This window comes from Salmo salar, chromosome 20 (assembly GCF_965601325.2).
Source record: "Salmo salar chromosome 20, fSalSal1, whole genome shotgun sequence".
In the NCBI taxonomy this organism is placed as follows: Eukaryota; Metazoa; Chordata; class Actinopteri; order Salmoniformes; family Salmonidae; genus Salmo; species Salmo salar.
The window spans coordinates 23,052,267-23,075,814 of NC_138310.1; the positions used below are offsets into that span (position 1 = coordinate 23,052,267).

The window sequence follows — 23,548 nt, forward strand, 5'->3', positions numbered from 1 at the left end:
TACCTGCTTGATTTAGGCAAAACTTCATCTACACTACCAGTAGCATCATTTACCCAAATATGTCCAATAATAGCTCTCAAACAAACACAGATCTTACATTTTAGAAACATTTGGTTCAGATCTCAATGGTTGTCTGTAGAATATTGGGTTTGTTTTTTCCCCACTGAGAAAACTTTGGAACACCACATGGGGGCGTGAGTTGACACAAAAGTGAAGATGGTTGTTTATGATAGTCTTTATTTGAGCTGGTGCACAACCACAATTGCCTTTCTTTTCAACACTCCTTTGCCAGTGGCAATGCCTCTCAAACTTAGTTAGTAGATATCTATACCAAACACTTTGAGCTCTGTATTGTTGCGTGACTACTTTTCCCTCTTGACTCTCACAGGCCTAGCAGCACACCATATGGAGATCAAAGGATTGGCATTAATCACATAAGATACTCCTACCAGCAAACGCTACAGGAAAGCACAAGTGACATTTCAACAGAAAAACAGTCAACTTTCAAGTTTAGCCATAATGTCTCAAACTCATGGTTTTGTTTATGGTAACAGTGATCAGGTATAGGACTAACAGTTGGACAATAAATTCAACTCATGCCTCCCTCACCGCTCAGTGTTTTACCAGCACAGAAATTACATCAAAGGACATCTGCTTTAGGACTAACCTGGTCTGTCTGATTACTGTATTAAACAACGCTATATAAAAATAACATGAATCTCAGGAGTGGCTCAGTCATCAAAATCTGGTATATCATCATAGGAGTAACCACGGTAGCCCTTTGACGCATAGTAAGCTATCCGCAGGTGATAGAATCCAGGAAGGAAAACCAGGATTCCAATGATGAGAACAGGCACAGTCCGGTCAGCATGCTGAAACGAATGAAGACAGAAAATCGATAAAATATTGATATCTAAGGAACACATTAGAATGTGTCAAAGTTAACTGTGTGAAAATGTATTTGTTGTAAAACATGACAGGAATGTACAAATAGACTTAACTTTCATACTCACTGTGACTTCAAAGTATCCTGCCAATAGGAGGGCTCCAATGGTGATTAACAGAGAGCCAATCAAGAAGAGGCCAGTGGCCAATGCAATGGCTTTGTATGGGACCTTGGGTGGGCTCTTTTTGAACTGGGGCGATAAATATGACTTAATAACAACATAATACAGAGTATCAAACATTTTGTCATTTGTGTTTCACCAAACCATCCCAAAGGCTTTTTCCAATACTGATATTACAACATTATTTCATATACAGGGTTGATTGATGCAATAATGATATTGGACTATGTCTATAGTTACATAATGTTGATAGATTCCCATAATTGCCATGGGCAGTTCATTTCAAATGGCCTATAGATTCCAGAAATCCATTCCAACCCTACCAGGCCCATTCTAGCACTCTCAAGCCCTTACCTGCAGGTCAATGTAGCCGTCATCATCACTGGCTAATTTGGAGTACCTGACCTTAGTGTTAGGTATTCCATGTGTTACACTGTTGCGAGCTGTCATCTTTGCTTTAAATTACAGGAAACAAAAGTATCACTCTTGCTTAAAAATGTTGCATTGTTCTGTTACATTGGCAGCCGATTGTATCATTTCATATTGAGAAATGCTACACTGATGGCGCCCGCCTAGTCGCTACAATGTTGCTCCTCTCGATAATTAGCCTAGCCTACGTTGTAACCAAGTTTAAATAGAAAGAAGGGTACCGCCGTTTCAGATAAGAAGTTAAAAAGAGAGGTAGCCTAATTCTGTAGAACTTCAAACGATGGTCTATAGTCCACCTAGCTACTCATGCTGAAGTGACCTCTTCCGTTGTTTCGTCTGTACAACGCCTGCGCAATGCGCATTTATTTTCTCCATATTAGATGGGTGTATTCATTACGAAAATCGTTTACCTTTTAAGAACCAAACGAAGCAAAACAGAGCAAAATGAAAGTTTATATTAGACAAATTCCATTTGCTTTCGTATAAGAAACGTTTTGCATCAGAATGGGCAGAATGAATACATCCCAGGTCCCTGAAGTGTATTGGAAGTAACCTACCACTAAGGGGCGCTGCCGTATCACAGCTGAAAAACAATTTGGTACCGCTCAAGTGAATCACAAGAAATGCAGACTATATAGGCTATAGTGGTCCTGATGTTATTTCATGTGCATTTAATAACTTTTTGAGCGTGTGAGTTCCTCTTTGTCAAAGAAAATTTAGAAAACTGATGGAAATCCCTTGGATTACGTTAAGTGACATTTCCCTTCCCTGCTTCAGTTTGATCCTCCTGATGTAATGGAGGTGATGGTGGTAATTGGTAACTTAAAGATATCAGCAGCAGGTCATGATGAGATTGGTTACTCTGGTGAAATCAGTGTCTTCCTCGTATATCTTCACCAAATCTTTGCAAACTGGTATTGTTCCTTAAGATTTGAAAATTGCCGAAGTTATCTCCCTCTATAAAACTGGGGATCCAAGATCTTTTACTAATTATTGCCCAATTTCTGTACTAGAAAAATTGGTGTTGAAACATTTAAATCAACACTGTATTCTATATGAGCACCAATATGGTTTCCGTAAAAACGACTGCAACTTGTGAATCAAATCTTTACAGTCGTTAACAACAATGAATACGCTCTTGGCATCTTTTTAGATTTATCCAGATTGTTTGACATGATTGATCATGAAATATTACTTTCTAAATTGCATTATTATGGTTTTCATGATTATACATTTAATTCGTTATATAGTTATGTTCATGATAGAGAACAATTTGTTTATGCAAATAACTGTGCATCTACCAGGGCCAAGACATCATGTTGTGTGACACAGGGTTATAATTGGGCCTTTGTTATTCCTAATCTATATCAATGACCTTGCTGCCGTGTCTTCTACCGTACTTCACATTCTCTTTGCTGAGGATACCAATTTGATTTTATCACACAATCATTTTGATTCACTAATTAATGAAGCCAACTCGGGTAAGGCCACATTTTCCGAATGGTTTGAGATAAATAAATTATCTTTAAATGTTACAAAAATTCTACTTTATTGTACTCACTAGTAAGAATAAGAAATAGTTTTTTTTTTTTAAAGGAGCCCAAATCTCAATTGGTGGGAATGAAATGGAACATGTCACATCCACTAGATTCCTCTGAGTTCTAATTGATGAAAAGTTATCCTGGAAAGATCATATTCAATTTGTCTGTAGCAAACTGATGAAATCGGTTGGTATCATCAGAAAGATTAGTGGTTTGGTTCATCAGGCTTGTGTCCTAACTCTATACTATAGCTTAATTGACCCATTTCTCATTTACTATAATATTGTCTGGGCCAGTACATACAGTGAGGGAAAAAAGTATTTGATCCCCTGCTGATTTTGTATGTTTGTCCACTGACAAAGAAATGATCAGTCTATAATTTTAATGGTAGGTTTATTTCAACAGTGAGAGACAGAATAACAACAAAAAAATCCAGAAAAACGCATGTCAAAAATGTTATAAATTGATTTGCATTTTAATGAGGGAAATAAGTATTTGACCCCTCTGCAAAACATGACTTAGTACTTGGTGGCAAAACCCTTGTTGGCAATCACAGAGGTCAGACGTTTCTTGTAGTTGGCCACCAGGTTTGCACACATCTCTGGAGGGATTTTGTCCCACTCCTCTTTGCAGATCTTCTCCAAGTCATTAAGGTTTCGAGGCTGACGTTTGGCAACTCGAACCTTCAGCTCCCTCCACAGATTTTCTATGGGATTAAGGTCTGGAGACTGGCTAGGCCACTCCAGGACCTTAATGTGCTTCTTTTTGAGCCACTCCTTTGTTGCCTTGGCCGTGTGTTTTGGGTCATTGTCATGCTGGAATACCCATCCACGACCCATTTTCAATGCCCTGGCTGAGGGAAGGAGGTTCTCACCCAAGATTTGACAGTACATGGCCCTGTCCATCGTCCCTTTGATGCGGTGAAGTTGTCCTGTCCCCTTTGCAGAAAAACACCCCCAACATAATGTTTCCACCTCCATGTTTGACGGTGAGGATGGTGTTCTTGGGGTCATAGGCAGCATTCCTCCTCCTCCAAACACGGTGAGTTGAGTTGATGCCAAAGAGCTCCATTTTGGTCTCATCTGACCACAACCCTTTCACCCATTTGTCCTCTGAATCATTCAGATGTTTATTGGAAAACTTCAGACGGGCATGTATATGTGCTTTCTTGAGCAGGGGGACCTTGCGGGCGCTGCAGGATTTCAGTCCTTCACGGCGTAGTGTGTTACCAATTGTTTTTTTTGGTGACTATGGTCCCAGCTGCCTTGAGATCATTGACAAGATTGTCCCGTGTAGTTCTGGGCTGATTCCTCACCGTTCTCATGATCATTGCAACTCCACGAGGTGAGATCTTGCATGGAGCCCCAGGCCGAGGGAGATTGACAGTTCTTTTGTGTTTCTTCCATTTGCGAATAATCGCACCGACTGTTGTCACCTTCTCACCAAGCTGCTTGGCGATGGTCTTGTAGCCCATTCCAGCTTTGTGTAGGTCTACAATCTTGTCCCTGACATCCTTGGAGAGCTCTTTGGTCTTGGCCATGGTGGAGAGTTTGGAATCTGATTGATTGATTGCTTCTGTGGACAGGTGTCTTTTATACAGGTAACAAACTGAGATTAGGAGCTCTCCCTTTAAGAGTGTGCTCCTAATCTCAGCTCGTTACCTGTATAAAAGACACCTGGGAGCCAGAAATCTTTCTGATTGAGAGGGGGTCAAATAATTATTTCCCTCATTAAAATGCAAATCATTTAATAACATGTTTGACATGCGTTTTTCTGGATATTTTTGTTGTTATTCTGTCTTTCACTGTTCAAATAAACCTACCATTAAAATTATAGACTGATAATTTCTTTGTCAGTGGGCAAACGTACAAAATCAGCAGGGGATCAAATACTTTTTTTCCCTCACTGTATGCCTCCTACCTACACAAATTACTCATCATACAAAATACATTTGCAAGACTAGCCACCTCCTCTAATTACCTGGCTCCATCTGCACCTTTGTTTAAGAAACTTGTCTATTTACAACATTAATGTATGCCAATTATGCACTTTCATCTACAAATACTCCTACCTCCCAGACAGTTGACCTAAATCCTTCAATGGATTATTCCAGGTTAATTCTTAAATCCATCTATATAACACAAGACACTACGATAACCTTCACCCTCCCTACTGCCACACCTCACATAGTCAATTCTCTATCAGACACAGAGGTACCATACTCTGGAATTCTTATCTTCACATTGCCAAAACCTCATCATCCCTCAATAACTTTAAGCGAAGACTGGGGGTCAGCTTGATGAACCAAATTACTCAATAATCCCCTCCATTTAGCCAAACTCTCTCACACACACACACACACAATCAAATATGTTTTTTTCTTGTTTTCTTGTTTACTGAGTATATTATGTACAATTATAATTAATATGCTTTGTTTAACTGATTGAAGACATTTTTTTAAAACTTATATTTGTGGTGTGGTCTTCATATAAGTACCTTTGGGCTTCTAACCTCACCTTCAAACCGTTTTTTTCCACTTTTTTATCTGTACTGTTTTGTCTTTTACTTCTTTTCTTTGGTGCGAATAAATAAAAAATAAAACAATTCAAAATAAACTAGGCTATAGGCTACCTGGCATTCTTCTCGGCAGAAGATGCTAGCCTACTGGCTTGGAGACACTTACTGACTGTAACGATTGTCTGGAAGAGGGGACCAAGATGCAGTGTGGTAAGTGGTCATAATGATTTTTAATGAGACACTTCAAAAACAAACAGGGAAAACGAAAGCCAACAGTTCTGCCAGGTGAACACACACACACACACACACACACACACACACACACACACACACACACACACACACACACACACACACACACACACACACACACACACACACACACACACACACACACACACACACACACACACACACACACACACACACACACACACACAAGACAGAAAACAACTACCCACAAAACCCCAAAGGAAAACAGGTTGCCTAAGTATGATTCCTAATCAGAGACAACGATAGACAGCTGCCTCTGATTAGGAACCCTACTCGGCCCAAAACAAACAAATACAAAAACATAGAAAAAGGAACATAGAACGCCCACCCAATGTAACACCCTGGCCTAACCAAAATAAAGAACAAAAAACCCCTCTCTATGGCCAGGGCGTTACAGTGACAATGTCAGTATCTGTCTTTTCATAAAATCAATAGATCTATCACATGTATGTTTACATAATGTGATACTGTCAGTGATGTTATTAGTTAGTTAGTGCTGAAATATTCAGTATATTGTGATTTAGTATTGGTTTTAGTTGACAGCTTTCTCTACATCGTCTTCCCATGCATTATTTATCTTATAACCTTCACCTTGAGGTAGCTCTCAGATCATACATGATTATACATGTTCGCAGTATAGTGCATAGTCATTACTCATTTATTTTGTATGCATACAGATGCCGTATCTTAATTTGATCATCCTGTTGTTGCAGGAATTTTCCTGCACATCAGAAAAGCAAACTTGAAGTGCATTCAAGGTTTAAAAAGGCTTCTAAGGGACTGTACGTTATTTATAATGATGGATACCTGGAGAAAATATGACCTCTCTGAAGTGAAAATGGATGGCCCTCCCTTTAGCAAAATATATCTTTACTCGATCTCCCTGAATGCTTGAAAAAAAATCAAGTGACCGTCCCCTATACCCAAAATAACAATTAAAACATAAAGTGGATAGCAGGGAACATGCCATTTAACCTCACTCCTAGGACAGACCAGAGCCTTAGATATGCAGTTTTAGAAACTGTTCTTTGTTTTGTAAGCATTACATGGCAAAGTAGCCAGAAGGTTGTGGATAATACAGACCAGTGCGGACAAGGGTAGGGGTGAAACAATCTCAATTATAATAAAAGCACTATATGAAACTATGATCTTATTTACAGAACAAGTTACAACTGAGGTATCTGATCATCAATGAATTTGAGAAAAAGCCATTTGTTTTTTAACACAGCAGGTGCATATCATCAGGTAGGGTGAAACTATAATTTTCTAAATATTCTATTTTATTCCATGATATTGTTGTAACAAAATAGATTTGTGTTGACAGTGATTAGGGCATGGGAATATAAATGAACAAACTAGGCATGCATAGCTCACTGCATGATCATCAAACCTGACTGGCCAAACTCATGTTTCTAAAAGTGAATTTAAAAGGCACTGTATAGCCTATTAAGGTATTTTTCATTTCATGATTATTTCATTCTAAGTCATATTTCTTTACATTTCATTTTATGTAGCCTAAATGCGAAATGTATAGGCATGTTGTTGAAGTGCTGTTGTTACATGCTGAGTGTTCCTTCCAGCCTGTAGCATGTCACAAATGCTTCACAATTGATTTCTTAAATGACAAGCTATAGCCTTGAAATAAGAATAATATAGCCTAAATAATTCACTTCCGTTCCTTCTTAGGCTACCTGGCTTGATCCTGACTGATTTGGAGTTAGTATGTTGTTTAATCGCCTGTTGAAATGTTGAATATCAATTGATAGCAGTGGAGTGTATTCATGGATGCCAAGGGAAGCCAGGTTTCCCCCCAAAAATGGACCAATAAAATATTGACATTTAAAAAAAAAAAATTGAACATTCCTCTCTGTGTTTCAGCATTTTCCTTGAATTCGCAAGAGCCTGAATGTGTCTCACAGGAGAAAGCATCCGAGCGAGCAAAACAGCGCCCCTCTGTCTCTCTACGTGTAGGCCGTCTATCTGATGCTGTCTGGTCAAAACGAGTATCACATTGTTGTTGCCTGTAGCATTGAAGACAAGGGAAGCCAGCATGCTTTTGTTCTCCCTTGATAAAAAAAGTATAAAACATTAGCCAATCAGCTGTGGGCTTAACAACTGTGAATGGTCCTGGCGCACCAAAAAAAAGTGTCAAGGGAATCCAGCTTGGTGTCACTCCTATCAAATCCCATTGAGAGCATATGTCATTGACAGAAAAACTTGATTTGTTTCATCTCCTTCTGTTGTTGTCTTCCGGTGGCTAGCTAGCTAAAATAGACCTTTTCCTAAATTAGCCATGGATAGAGATAGGGATTTGGACTTGTGGTTTTACTTAATTCTCCTTACTTGCCAATGATTATAAGGCGATTCAATATAAGTTAAGTTCAATATGTAGCTAGATGTAGAAGCCTAATGTTAACTAGCTAACGATGCCCATGGACAGAAGTTAGGCTAACGAGCAAGCGTTTTAGCCAGGTAAAAAAAATATTAGCGTGTAATGTATGACAAAGTGATAGACCGTTTCGTCAACATGAAAGAGAGGACGATGGCATTGGGTGTTTCTCTACAAGTAGGGTGAGTCAACATGTTTTTCTACTTGCATGAACGCACATGCACACACACACACACGCACACACACACACACACACACACACACACACACACACACACACACACACACACACATGCACACAGAAATCAGAACCATGGACAGCCACATATTTAGCTTAATTTGATTGGACTAAATTGTTTTTGGTATCTTTTAGTTGTCACTGTATTAGACTAAGCATAGGTGATTTGATGATGTTGAAATGTTGAAGTTGAAATGGTGCTGGAATAGTGGAGACAGATCCTGTTTTCTTTGCGACTTGCGGTAACTCTCTGTGGTTCAAAATCAATAATTGTTTAGTGATCCAAAAATGTTGGCTTCCCCAGTGATTTTACCCACGCACCGTAACTGATTGATAGTGACAGCATCACACATTCCTTCCCAAGCATAGTCAATGTTTTCTCTCCTCAGGTATAGAAGGTTGTAGCGCAGCCTCTGAATGTCATACAGACAAACCCATATGATATCCCATATGTATCGAAGTCACGTGTTTCCCTGGAATTTTACAATTTGTTTCTAGCACAAAGCATTGCGGACTAAAGCGTTGTTATAGATCGCTTTATATAATCATGTCCATAAAAAAAAAATATATATATATAATAACTAACAAGGGGTAGCCCTATGCTTTTAGACATTTTCTTTAACAAAGACCACAATACCCTCACATACCCCTCAATTCAAGCACTGGTTTTAACTTAACACTTAACCAAACCATTCACTGACACTGAGATATTTAAGGAGTGCATGGTGACTGAAGGAATTGGCAGACACAATATATGGATAGTAGACTATAATTTTGTCTGTCAAACCTATTTCTCTTTTTCTTGAATAGGAAGAAATAGGTTCCAACACAAAGCCCCTCTTGTTCTTAGTAGCCTAAATTACAATTAAAATGAAGACATTTTAAATTAAGCCATCTCAAATTGGCCTACTTTCAGCACCTGCGCTGTCCATCTCTGTCGCTGCTAAATTCATAGTAAATGATGTAAACATGGCTTATTGTGAGGTCAATAACTCTGATAATTAGCTTTCTTATGGACAAAGAAAACATATTGTTTTATATTACAGCAGTAACAAGCTTACCTCCGGTCATCTTCACTCTCTCCCTCTCAAACTGAACAGGACATCAGTTGGCCTAGTCTGCACCACAGATATAGCATTTTTGGACACAATATTTTGTTGTTGTTATAAGAAGCCCCTGAAGTTGTTATAAGAAACCCCTGAAGTGACACCTGTACACAGCACAGCCAGGGCAGGCCAGGGCTTATGATTGGGAAAGCCTATCACTGCAGTCTAGCCTAGTTTCATATACACCAACCCAGCAGCGCAAAAACTCGGGAAGGAAGTATATTTTCTTAGAAATATTACTTTGCCCTGCGCTTCTCCGAGCGTGCTCCTCGTGTTGGCCTATAGCCTACAGTATACGCTATGGATCATTTGATTGAGACCACACTAGGCGCACTTTATATTGTGCACCCAGCAGAGAATCAGGAATGAGAGGCAGCAATGGGCACACATCGAGATATAACAAGCAACTCATTCTCAAACACTGAGCAATATGACATTTCATCGATTACAAATTACATGACCCTCCCCTGGACTTAATAAAAAACTACTAAACCCTCCCCCTGACTGAAATTGAAAAAGCATGACCCTCCCCTGTTTTCCTCTGAGTAACAATTGTGTAGATTTCGACCTCTCCCTAAAGTTTGTAATTTTCACTTTGAATTTTCAAACTTGATTTGCCCTAACAAAAAATGTATCAACCCCTACACAAATGTTTCATTAATTATAATCCACAGAATAATTCTCATTTCCTTTTATTGCAAGGTTATTTTCCTGCTGTAGCAATCTGGCTCAAATGAAGATCCTAGATCTGTATGAAAAAAAGTCAAATCAACAGATGGTAACTGTATTAGAACCTCCAGCTACTGCATCTGTCACTTCCTGTTGTTTGTGCGAATAAAATTAAGAAGCTCTGTTGAAATAACAATCAAAACTGTGCAGGGATCACCTCCCACCCCTACTCAAACACACACACACACACACACACACACACACACACACACACACACACACACACACACACACACACACACACACACACACACACACACACACACACACACGCCATCAGTTGCACCTCAACAGTCTTTGTCAATAAACATGAAATGGTGCACATTTTCATAGTAATCCATGTTAGACATTCATTTTCATACGATGACAACACGTCAGATTGAATTGGCAATTACTGTTATCTGAAATTGTTATCTAATATGGTTATATCACATCCTTCGCCCTGAGGCTTGTACTCAGATATGGATTGATGTGCTTAAATATACTGTTTCTCTTATTCAGGGCAGTGTCTCCTTTCTCTAAGATATCATTTTTTAATCTCTGTATATTTCTCCCATATATTTGTCTCTGACTTATCTTGCTTTCAGTCAATTAGACAAATACACACCCCTTCTCTCATCTTTGTGTCCAGTGCATTTTGAAGTGGCATGTTTGGATATTTTTTTATGTTTTATGTATTGAACATGGTTTTACGGCTTCGTTTCCATCGCAGTATCCTTATACACATACTTACTGAGGTACATTCCATGTGCACCACTCACTCCCATGCTGTATGTCTGTTCTCATCAAATTGCCTCAGAATAGACCAGTCTTTGCAGGGTCAATATTGTCCAGTGCTCTGTGTTCTGTAAAAAATATCAATTAGCCCTCTAGTCAATTTATTAACTGTGATACGATAAGTCGACTTTTTCAATTAATGGTGATATTGAGTCAAAAAAACAATTGAAGGCCATCACTTCCCAGAATATGTTGCCGTTGTTGACCAAGGCTGTGTCTCAGACAGTGTTTAACAGACTAGAAATGGTTTGATTATCTATCCGGTGTCTGTGCAATAAGAGCTGTGACTGATCGCTCTGCACAGGTCAATAAAGTAGATACACTTGGTGTTGTCTGAGAAGAGAATACAGGGCAGAGGCAGAGAAAGTCTACTCAGGTTACCTGATGATTCAAACACACAAAGAATAACAATACTGAACGACTTTTACACTGATAAATAATTGATGTCGTTGCAGATGATAGAGGGAAATTGTCTTCCTTCCCTTAAAAATACTATATTATTCCACATTGCCCCTCTGGTCCTGGGAAAATTGGACCATCAACACATAGACAAACTAGAGAGGCCCGTTTAGGAAGGAGTGTCTGATAGCGTCCTCACAGTACAGCCCTCCAGCTAGCTAGCGGGGAAACAGTGATATGAGCGCTTTGCCAGGGTCACACACAGCGTTCATAGAGTAAATGCTCAGATTATGAATTATCTTCCGGCTAAATGTGAGTCAAACAGGGAAGATTTCATTTAAATATCTGAGGACCCGTTCTGCCACTACTGTGATAGACTCATCAGAGTTGCTTTGTATGAAATAAATGAATCTCTTGTCTGGTAAGTTATTAGAATCTTGAGACAACACATATCCACCTGGACACACATACGACACGTACATGCTGCTGTTTGTGTTGTCATCACACTTTTCAAGTGAAAAACAATACAATCTTGTTTCTCTGGCCTTGATGTTCTAAATGTTCTCCTTTACAATGCAGTACAGCATATACAGTACAGTGCCTTCAGAAAGAATTCACACCCCTTGATTTTTTTCCACATTTTGTTCTGTTACAGCCTGAGTTCCACTGATCTACACACAATACCCCACAAGGTCAAAGTGGAATTTCGTTTTTAGAAATGCTTACAAATTAATATAAAATGTAAAGCTGAAATGCCTTGAATATTCAACCATTTTGTTATGGCAAGCCTAAACACGTTCAGGAGTAAAGATGTGCTTAACAAGTCACATAATAAGTTGCATGGACTCACTTTTTTATGATTACCCCATTACCCCATTTTTTATGATTTTATGATTACCCCATCTCTGTTTCTCTCTTATCTGTAACGTCCCTCAGTTGAGCAGTGAATTTCAAGCACAGATTCAACCTCAAAGACCAGGGAGGTTTTCCAATGCCTCACAAAGGGCACCTACTGGTAGATGGGTAAAAATAAAAAAAAGCAGAGACTGAATATCCCTTTGAGCATGGCGAAGTTATTAATTACACTTTGGATGGTGTATCAATACACACAGTCACTCCAGAGGAGAAGGAAACCACTCAGGGATTTCACCATGAGGCCAATGGGGATTTTAAAACAGTTACATAGTTTAATTAATGGCTTAACAACATTGTAGTTACTCCACAATACTAACCTAAATGACAAATATTCCAAAACATGTATCCTGCTTTCAATAAGGCACTGAAGTAATACTGCAAAAAAAAAGAAGGAAAATATAGAAACTTTTTGTCCTGAATACAAAGCATTATGTTTGTGACAAATCCAACACAACAACACTGAGTATCACTATTCATATTTTCAGGCATGTTGGTGGCTGCACCATGTTATGGATATGTTCGTTATCGGCAAGGACTAGGGAGGTTTTTGGGGGATAAAAAGAAACAGAACAGAGCTAAGCACAGGCAAAATCCTAGATGAAAACCTGGTCCAGTCTGCTTTCCACCAGATACTGGGAGACAAATGCACCTTTCAGCAGGACAATAACCTAAAACTCAAGGCCAAATATACACTGGAGTTGCTTACCAAGATCACATTGAATGTTCCTGAGTGGCCTAGTTACAGTTTGGACTTAAATTGTCTTGAAAATCTATGGCAAGATGTCTGTCTAGCAATGATTAACAACCAACCTGACAGAGATTGATATGCAAAAAAAATTATAATGGGCAAATATTGTACAATCCAGGTGTGCAAAGCTCTTCGAGACCGACCCAGAAAGACTCACAGCTGTAATCACTGCCAAAGTGATTCTAGCATGTATTTACTCAAGGGGGATCAATACTTATCTAATCAAGATATATTAGTGTTTCATTTCTTCTTGGGGTGTGAATACTTTCTGAAGGTACTTTAAATGATGCATTGCGTAGACTTTTTAACCATTTTCTGGTATAGATTTCTGGTAGCGCAGAGAGCGCAAAAAAAAAATATCTGTGGGAAACATTTATTTCCTTGTATAGAATTTTTTAGTAAACAAAGCTACTAAAATGTATCGGAATTGTTTAATTAATGATGGCCCAACAGTTCCTTCTGGAATTTGGTAATGGAATCTTAAATAATGGTGTATTGATGTGAAACTGATTCAGAGGATTATTAGATAATTACTCTGTGATCAGATAAAACAGATGGTTAGACTTGATGGCAACCAATACTTCATTTACATTGACTTCATGTTACTTTTAACATACAGATGTAATTGCCATTTTAATTGAAAAAATATTAGTACTGGTATTTTTTTTCTGTTTCAGGGTGTAGGCATTGATTTTCCTTTTCAAAACTCACTCGTTAAGACTCAAAAGACATGACACTAAAGCCAGTAAAACACATCAATATAGTAAAATGATTAAACCATGTATGAAACCAAGCCCTAAATCACGCAAGAGTTAGTTTGTCAACATCTAAAATAGTTTGACATGAAGGGTTGTCATTTTTCATGATAACCACGAGAGCATTTTCCCCCCACAGTCAGTTATAGCATAATACCAGATGTGCATAGCCCCAGGGATGTGTGTGTATGTGCAGCAGTCAGGCAGCTGCAGCAGGGCCATAATTAGAGTCCTGTTTGGGGGCAGAGTTCCATCGGCAAAAAATAATTAGGGCCGACTTCATTACAGCAATTCACAGAGTGCCATGACTGGAAATGTCAAACGCAGAGTTCTAAAATTCCACGGCAGACACAACCGCAGAGGCAGGCCAAAGTGAAATCAAAGATCATTTTTTTGAATTCCGCATTTACAACAATGACAATAATACGCAGTATCACTATGGCCCGATTAGAAACATATGAAAGGCATAGGATTTTGGGCTATAGGCTAACTATGGGCACCGGGCCAAACTAACACTGCAGTTGATTCACTCACAGAGCGGTGGCCAGTGTTCGTTCGTTTGGCTCTACACAAGCAGGGTTCATCTCTTCCTACCGAGCTGGGTCGTTAGTCGATGCTCCCCATAGCCGCCGTTACATAGATAGAACGTTTTAAATTCCTCTAAAATAGATGGAAAAGGTGAAATGAGCTAAAGTGAGGGGTTCACAGAGAATGAGATATTCAGTGTTTTGGCTCTTGTACTTCTAACCTGTTGAATATTATCTGACAAGAAAATGTTGGTTTTCAAGCGTGCAAGAATTTCTTCTTCATCTTCAATCTGTCTGCCCATGTGAGGCTTAAACACACTTCAACTAATGATGCATCAAGCTTGTCTTTTTTTCTACCTGAGATGTTTTTGTGTGTGGGTGGAGGATTGGCTAGTGTGCTAACACATTTAATCAAATTCCGTAAGGCTCTTATCCTCGGTTCAAATGGATGACTAAGACTGTCACCTTCCTGTGTAAATGTGAAGACCCGGGTATCTATAAGCGGCTGCTGGACAGATGTCCATGATCATACAATGTCATCTTCTCATACTGTAACATTTTGAAGGCTCTTGCAGCTGAAACTGAACTACATTATTTTTTGTCAGTAAATCCAAAAGAGGGTTGTGTGCTCCAATCGACTAATAACTGTGTTTAAAATATGTATGTATGTGAAATTTGAGGAGTTCTCGTCAAGGAACATATTTGATCTACAACAAGAACATCTCTAGCGGAAGTCATTAAGGTGAGTGTCAGTGTAAATGGCAAAATTTGTATAAATGTTTAGACAAGATATGTCCCTCAGTTAAGTGTAATGTTCTCGAACTAGATTTTAGAAACATCAACACTCAGCAGACTGAAAGGCTCAGACTGATAATTGCCATTCTGACAGGTCTTTTACAGATGAAACTTGACAAGATGAACAGACAGACAGACAGACAGACAGACAGACAGACAGACAGACAGACAGACAGACAGACAGACAGACAGACAGACAGACAGACAGACAGACAGACAGACAGACAGACAGACAGACAGACAGACAGACAGACAGACAGACAGACAGACAGACAGACAGACAGACAGACAGACAGACAGAGATGGGGTGGAAAGAGAATAGTCTGCTCTTGTTCTAACATTTAGAGAAATCTCTCATCTCTAACTAAATTAATCTAATTTGGACTCGGTAGCTCATAAGATAATATACCTTGACCCATGCACAGCACATCACAGCGCAGCACAGTTACTTTTTAATTTTTTTAACGTGTTCATATTCCATCATTCAATTTAATGACGTCATCACTGATAATATCTCATCAGTGAATTAAAATGTTAGATGTTTAGTAAGGAAGGGTCAGAACAGATTTGCTCTGCAGCAACCCAAATGTGGGAAAAGGGAAAGGGGATACTTAGTCAGTTGCACAACTGAATGCATTCAACTGAAATGTGTCTTCCGCCTTTAACCCAACCCCTCTGTGCAACCCAAATTTCATCACTGCTAAATATGTTTACTCTACATACAGATGTAGGATCTTAATTTGAGCCAGTTTGCTACAGCAGGAAAACATTCCTGCAGCGACAAGTAATGGGAATTATTATAGGAATTATAGTTATTGGACATTTTTTGTAGTGGTTGATGCATTTTTCTTTAGGAACATTCCAGCAACAACAGGTTGATCAAATTAAGATACGGCATCTGTAACAACACTCTTAGAAAAAAAGGTTCTATCAAGAACCTAAAAAGCTTATTCTGAGAACGCTTTGAATAACCCTTTTTGGTTCCAGGTAGAACCTTTTGGGTCCTATGTAAAATCCTCCACAGAGGATTCTACATGGAACTCAAAACAGTTCTACCTGGAACCAAAAAGGGTCATTCTATGGGGACAGCCAAAGAACCCTTTTGGAACCCTTTTTCTATGAGTGTACCATTGCTACTCATTTTAAATGATGACGAACAACTAGGAGTTGTCATGGTGATGTACTGTAAATGCTGTGAGGGGAAAGTGAATCGTCCCCAGGCAGGAGAAGCAGGTACTGAGAGGTGGTTTGCTGCTCATCTGCTTGTGGGGGAGAAAGGATTCTTTGCTATGATACAGTAACATCCTAAAGGCTTGGGTTGGTGTTGAATCTTTATGAGCTTGAAAACATACAGCTATGGACAGTTTACAATGGATGGTAGAGAGGGGGGGAGGGGGGGGGGACTAGGAGTAACGCACAGCATATCGATGAAGGTAATGAGCCTCAGATGAATTGTTGAAGCCGAAGATGGTCAGATGGTCTTTTCAGGTACATCTATCCCTGATAAAGTAATTTATATTCAGTGCCCTAACAACAGTCATCTCTCACTGTAGGGCTCAGATATCGTACATTTCCCAGCACCCCATAAATACCTTGCATCTGGAACCATTTGAGATAAGATTTCAATCGCATGGCAGTTTATAGTATTTGAGGATGTGTCCATGTGTGTCAATCGTCTTGTTGCTTATTGTGTGTGTGTGTGAGTGTGTGTGAGTGTGAGTGTGAGTGTGAGTGTGAGTGTGAGTGTGAGTGTGTGTGTGTGTGTGTGTGTGTGTGTGTGTGTGTGTGTGTGTGTGTGTGTGTGTGTGTGTGTGTGTGTGTGTGTGTGTGTGTGTGTGTGTCTACGTCTGTGTGTTTGTTTGAGGCCCATGGGGGATATGAGACTAATCTATTTAATCCACAATACATAAACATATGTTTTGTTCTACAGCTCTTCTAAACTCTTTGACCCGCAGACATCTATTTTAGCATTAAAAACACAGGGGGTTGGGGGTGCCTCAGGCATTTTTCAGAACTTCACGTCTTCTTTATGGACCCTCCACTGCAATCAATTTGAGTTTAATGTAACAGAACTGTAAACCAATTAATTCATGAATAAACAATATACAGCGTCTCCAAACCAGTTTCATTCGATTCCTTAGTTTGATCGTGTTATAATGAATCATACTTTTCTGGAAATCATGAAATATGGCTGTGCCGTCGCTGAGAAATCGCTGGGAAAATCTAAAGTTTTGTATAAATATTGATGACGCATGGGATGCTGATCTGTTGAAGGAAGCTGAGATGTATAGGCTATAGTGGAGGCGGGGAGGCGGGGAGGGGTGGGGGGGGGGGGGGGGGGGGTGAAGCGGTGGTAGCAATGACTCATTTCGTAGTCATCGTTTCAAGGAGTAAATGCTCTTGAAGAGCAGCACTTAAATGGATCCAGGGCTTTCCATTAGGAGCGCACTTGGCTATCTGAATTAATTTCGGATACCTCACCTCGGTCGAGAAAGCGGAGCATATCACAAAAGCCCGCAGTTATTAACACCCTGTCCTTTTTACACCTTACAATGCTCCTTTTTCATCTTTCTTTTTGCTTTTCCGTATACTTGACATTTGTTGCTGTTCAAACCATCCGGACAAGTGTCAAGAGTTAGGTGAGTACCGGTCCAGTGAAAAATGTTTGATTGCTTTGGTCAACGGGATCGAGTTTGTTTTTTGAAGAAGTAACTCATTTATTGCAATCTATTTTTAGTTGATTGTCAACAGATATGTTATTAATGTTTTCATGTATTGCATAGGCTACTGTGATGTACACTGGGCTAGTCTAAGTAGTCTAAGGAGAACGAAATGTAGACTAGTATTGGTTTAAAATTACATCCAAGTATATTGAAATCAGTTCCATTTATGAGAATCACAGTTATGGTCAAAATACGGAACATCTACTGGACTTTTTCATTATTCTTATTCTTTACCGAATGAAAACGGTTCCTTCTAGTGTCTATAGTTCAACAAACTTTGTCATTTTCAATACTAGTCAATAACCTAATCAACGTTAGATATGTGGCGCTTTTGCAGAGCCTAGATTGTGTAGTTTAAATTTGTACAATGAAATAATTCTGAAGCCTATAGCCTATTTGCTTGCTACAGTAGTCTATAACGATGTATGAAATATGTTTAATTGTTTGTTGCGTTGCACCTTGCATTAGCCTTGAAGAGCAAGCAGTAAGGAGAAACAGTCAATTGTTAGGCCATGGCTTCCATGGCTTCTTTGTTTGTTTGTTTCTTTGCAGAGGAAATAGTATGTTCTTATAAATTGTGGATTTGTATTTCTCACGGTTGTCGAAAGGAGAAGAGGACCAAAGTGCAACATGTGTGTTATTCCACATTTATATTTATATTGTGAAACTATGCAATATATAAATACACTGAAATGAAAAAACAACAAACCGTGACGCTGAGATGAACACATACACAACTCAAAATTAATCACCCACAAAACACAGGTGGAAAAACCCCTACTTAAGTATGATCTCCAATTAGAGACAACGAGGACCAGCTGCCTCTAATTGGAGATCATCCCAAACAAAACCCAACATAGAAATACAAAACTAGAACCTAAACATAGAAATAGAAAACATAGAAGAAGAAAAACCTGTCACGCCCTGACCTACCCTACCATAGAAAATAATATCTTTCTATGGTCAGGACGTGACAGTATTTCTTTTATGTATTTTTCCCACATAGGCCTACTATATATTCATGTTCTTCCTTCAGTTTTTCATGTAATAGAATTGAGCTGTGAGAGGTCACCACACAGTCCATTAATGTATGTGAAAACAAACAGTGTGATTACTGAGCATTATATCATGGGTGTGTCTAATCCTGAATGCTGATTGGCTAAAACTGCATTCCAGTTGGTGTATATTCCACAAATGACCACCTGCTAAATCTATGATGTTAAAATGCCTATTTACACAGTTCCATCTGACTGTGCAATCCACTGTCTCATCAGCCCAGCCAGGCAATTTATATCTCCACTATAAAGAACATCTAGCCATTATCTAATCTTTGAGACTAAAATTTAGTGGTTCAACAGCGGAGATTAGTATAAATGTCTCTCCGACATTTGCAACATTGCTTTAATATTCATATTCGATCTACAGCTGTCGCATAGTAATGAACTTGTTGCGAGTCAGGATTACACAGACAGGCAGGCAGCTTTTATCAGCCAGTCGAAATCATGAATAAGCATCATTTTTATGGATATATACAAAAAAAATGAAACAATGTGCAGCTAGTTTGCAGTCTTTCCAGCTTCAGTTTGAAGTGATTATGTTAGCTGTGTTGTTGTCTATCTCCTATGAACAATAGTGTCCTGACGAGGAGCACATTTTCTATACCAGGTGAAATCGCGCATCATTAGCTCATCGTTATTGATGTATCCAAATAAATTCCACTAGATAACAGCTTAAACATATCCAAATGCATCTACTTTGTTTTTATTCTGGTTGCACTGTTTGACGTGACAAAGTTAGCCGTAGTTGGCTAGCTAGCAAGCAAGGGATAAGTATGGCAATAGAACATTTAGAACGAATGACTGGGTCGTGTCTTTGGCAACTGAACCGATAGAAAGAACAACCAGCCAGCTTGGGTAGCAACCCTCGATTTGTGTCAGGACTATATCTTGTGGAAGGATGAAATAGTATGAATAAATTAATCAAAATAAGGTTTTTAATGAAAATATGTAAATCATTATTTGAATATGTTGATAGCTCGTTGTATAAAAGTGATAACGCCCTCGAAGCCAGTGTTCAGAGGATATATTGGCACGGTTTGCCGGCCTCCGACTTCGTCTCGGCCTAACAACACCCTTGCCAATATATACTCCAAACACCGGCTTCTCTGGCATTATGACTTGATTAGAGCTAATAGTCAGAGACAGTGAATACCACCATACTACTGCAATAATGTGATAACTGTTCATTAAAGCGTACCAGTAATTGTGATGTAATCTTGGACAGAATGGATGTTGCTTTAGGGGCAGTCATGACTGCAGTTATGTGGACACACTGTCTCAGGCATAATGTAATGCTTTTAGGATCCTTAATTTGAACAAATCCCAACAGGCACCATTTAGAGGGGGTTGGCTGTCTGTGCAGCTTGCTAGACACAAACAATCCTTGTTTTCTTGATTTGAGTATAATGTCTTTGCTGTTTGGGTTTGCGGTAATTTAGTGAGGCATTTCAGGTTACCTGTGCACCTGAGTCTGGTATGCACCTAATTTCTAACATCCAGATGTTGCTTACAAGGCACTATGCTGAGGGCAACTCATTAAGTAATGCTTTCATGTGTGACAATGATGCAACTGTCATTGTTGTTTATTCATAACTTTGCCATGGGCAGTTTTTTATTTGTCCCACGCTTCAGTGGCTAAAGTCAGACACATTCTTAGCACCCTATATTGCCCTTAAATCAAATGAGCACTCTCTCATCCTGCTAGTACACTACCCAAGTAAGTATCTGTGCATTAGAGACCTTTCTAACGCCCAGAAAACTCTGATTCAAACTCCCAGTCACCAGCTATGCAAACGTTATAATGTCAAAATACGTTTGTTGATCACCAAAATGAACATGGAATTTTGCTGAGCAATTATCTTCATTTACACCTGTCACGGCTGGTATGTGCTTCCAAAAAAGGTCTAAATAAAAATGAAATAAAAAATGTACAAGCAAAATTACTCTTCGGCACCTCCAATGTATTGAGCTGTTGAAGACTTCCGACCTGTGAGGGGCAGTAATGAGTGATTGGAGGTGCAGAATAGGATTTTTTTGGGTTGCTAGTACATTTTTATTTAGACCTTTTTTTGGAAATACATACTGGCCGTAATGGGAGTAAATGAAGATAGTTGCTCAGCAAAACTCCATATTTGGCGATCAACAAATGTATTTAGACATTAGAATGCTTTCAGAGCTGATGAATGGGAGTTTGAATCTGAGCTTTCTGGGCATTAGAGAGGTCTAGAGATGCTGGTTCAGTACCTATATTGCCCTTAAAGTAAATGAGCATTCTCACCCTGCTAGGACACAAGCCAAGCGCTGTTGTGTGTTATAACCCACACCGTGAGTAATATTATGGCACCATCCCAGTGTTCGCTCCAGCAGCACACCACACGCAGGAACTAGTTGGAGGTGTGAATGTAAGTGGCATCTGACTGTACACAGGAGTTCACCAGGCTGCTTCAGCAGCTGCTCAGCCAGTGTGGAGCAGGACTCTGTAGGGCACAGAGGAAAGGTCACGCTGCGGTAATAATGATATGACGGAGGAGAGAGGGGAGGAGGACAGTAAGGGACTAAGTAATGTTTTAATTTAGACCCATCACTAACCGTCCACTTTCACCTATTCTGTATGGTAATGGTTGGTGTGCATACAAAGTACAAGAGAATTGTTTGGAATACATAAACCTTGACACTGATTGATTTATAGTCTAAGAGCTGCACTCAGATGAACTTCTAATGTCATCATCTAAGTCAAAGCTGCTTATCATAACCCAATATAAACCAAACTAGGGCTGTTTCCATCCACTTTTAGTATTCTACTGTGTTGTCAAGCATTCAATCAAATCTACAGTATATTCCATATATGACGTCCATGTACCAAATGCCATTGAGCAGCAGAGATAAGACTGATTAGATTAATTTTACATCAGTCAGACAGTGGGTGTTTTCTGTGGGACATTGTGAAAAATACATGTAGCTATGTCCTCTATTATGAAAGTTTACTCTTTGAAGGCGAAGGAGAGACAGTCAGAGAGATTGTTGCATCACCACCATACAACAAAGTCAAGATGAATTACAGTGCCTTCAGAAATTATTCACAACACTTGACTTTTTCCACATTTTGTTGTGTTACAATTTGGGATTAAAATTGATTTAATTGTCATTTTCTTCTCAATGAGCTACACAAAATACTCTAATGTCAAAGTGGAAGAAAAATTCGAACATCTTTTTTTTTATTATGGAAAATAAAACACTAATGTATCTTGATTAGATAAGGATTCACCCTCCTGAGTCAATACATGTTAGAATCACCTTTGGCAGCTATTACAGCTGTGAGTCTTTCTGTGTAAATCTCTAAGAGCTTTGCACACCTGGATTGTAGAATATTTGCCCATTATTCTTAAAAATATTATTCAAGCTCTGTCAAGTTGGTTGTTGATCATTGCTAGACAGACATCTTGCCATAGATTTTCAAGCCGATTTAAATCAAAACTGTAGCTAGGCTACTCAGGAACATTCAATGTAATCTTGGTAAGCAACTCGAGTGTATATTTGGCCTTGTGTTTTAGGTAATTGTCCTGCTGAAGGGTGAATTTGTTTCCCAGTGTCTGTTGGAAAGCAGACTGAACCAATAATATGATGGAGGAGAGAGGGAAGGAGGACAGTAGGAAACTAAGTCATGTTTTAATTTAGACCCATTACTACCCGTGTGTGTTTTTTCCACCCATTGATTCCACTTTCACCTATTCTGTATGGTAATGGTTGGTGTGCATACAAAGTACAAGAGAATTGGTTGGAATACATAAACCTTGACACTGATGGATTTATAGTCTAAGAGCTGCACTCAGATGAACTTCTAATGTCATCATCTAAGTCAAAGCTGCTTATCATAACCCAATATAAACCAAACTAGGGCTGTTTCCATCCACTTTTAGTATTCTACTGTTGTCAAGCATTCGATCAAATCTAAATTCCATAGATGACGTCCATGTACCAAATGCCATTGAGCAGTAGTGACAAAGCTGATTAGATACATTTAACATCAGTCAGACAGTGTTTTTTTTATGTGGAAGATCTTGAAAAATAGAGTACACATAGCTATGTCCTCTGTTATGAAAGTTTACTCTTTGAAAGCGAAGGAGAGAAAGCCAGCTGTGAGTCTTTCTGGGTAAGTCTCTAAGAGCTTTGCACACCTGGATTGTACAATATTTGCCCATTATTCTTTTTTCAACTTATCAAGCGCTGTCAAGTTGGTTATTGATCATTGCTAGACAGCCATTTTCAGGTCTTGCCGTAGATTTTCAAGACGATTTAAGCTCGTACAGGCCACTCGGAACATTCAATGTCATCTTGGTAAGCAACTCCAGTGTATATTTGGCCTTGAGTTTTAGGTTAAAGTTCTGCGGAAAGGTGAATTTGTCTTCCAGTGCATGTTGGAAATCAGACTGAACCAGGTTTTCCTCTAGGATTTTGCCTGTGCTTAGATCTGTTCCATTTATTTTTTTCAACTTTTTTAAATGAATCCCTAGTTTTTTGCCGATGACAAGCATACCCATAACATAATGGAGCCACCACCATGC

The 23,548-nt window shown here is 39.1% G+C and overlaps 1 protein-coding gene across 1 annotated transcript; it reads right to left on the reverse strand.

The window, feature by feature from the left end:
* Positions 1 to 220: 220 nt before the first annotated feature.
* LOC106579885 (transmembrane protein 230) lies at positions 221 to 1,853 on the reverse strand. Its single transcript, XM_014160216.3, has 3 exons — positions 1,422 to 1,853; positions 1,014 to 1,136; positions 221 to 872 (listed from the first exon to the last, which is right to left on the reverse strand). Exons 1-3 carry the CDS (start codon positions 1,515 to 1,517, stop codon positions 732 to 734), a joined length of 360 nt encoding a protein of 119 aa, XP_014015691.1. The 5' UTR covers positions 1,518 to 1,853; the 3' UTR covers positions 221 to 731.
* Between the last annotated feature and the right edge of the window lie 21,695 nt (positions 1,854 to 23,548).

What these genes read in the sequence shown, in the direction of transcription:
- LOC106579885 (XM_014160216.3), bottom strand. Translation starts at nt 1,517, where the DNA reads ATGACAGCTCGCAACAGTGTAACACATGGAATACCTAACACTAAGGTC. An exon ending in ACGGCTACATTGACCTGCAG is followed by an intron (nt 1,137 to 1,421) that starts GTAAGGGCTTGA and finishes TTATCGCCCCAG; the next exon opens with TTCAAAAAGAGCCCACCCAA. An exon ending in CAGGATACTTTGAAGTCACA is followed by an intron (nt 873 to 1,013) that starts GTGAGTATGAAA and finishes CATTCGTTTCAG; the next exon opens with CATGCTGACCGGACTGTGCC.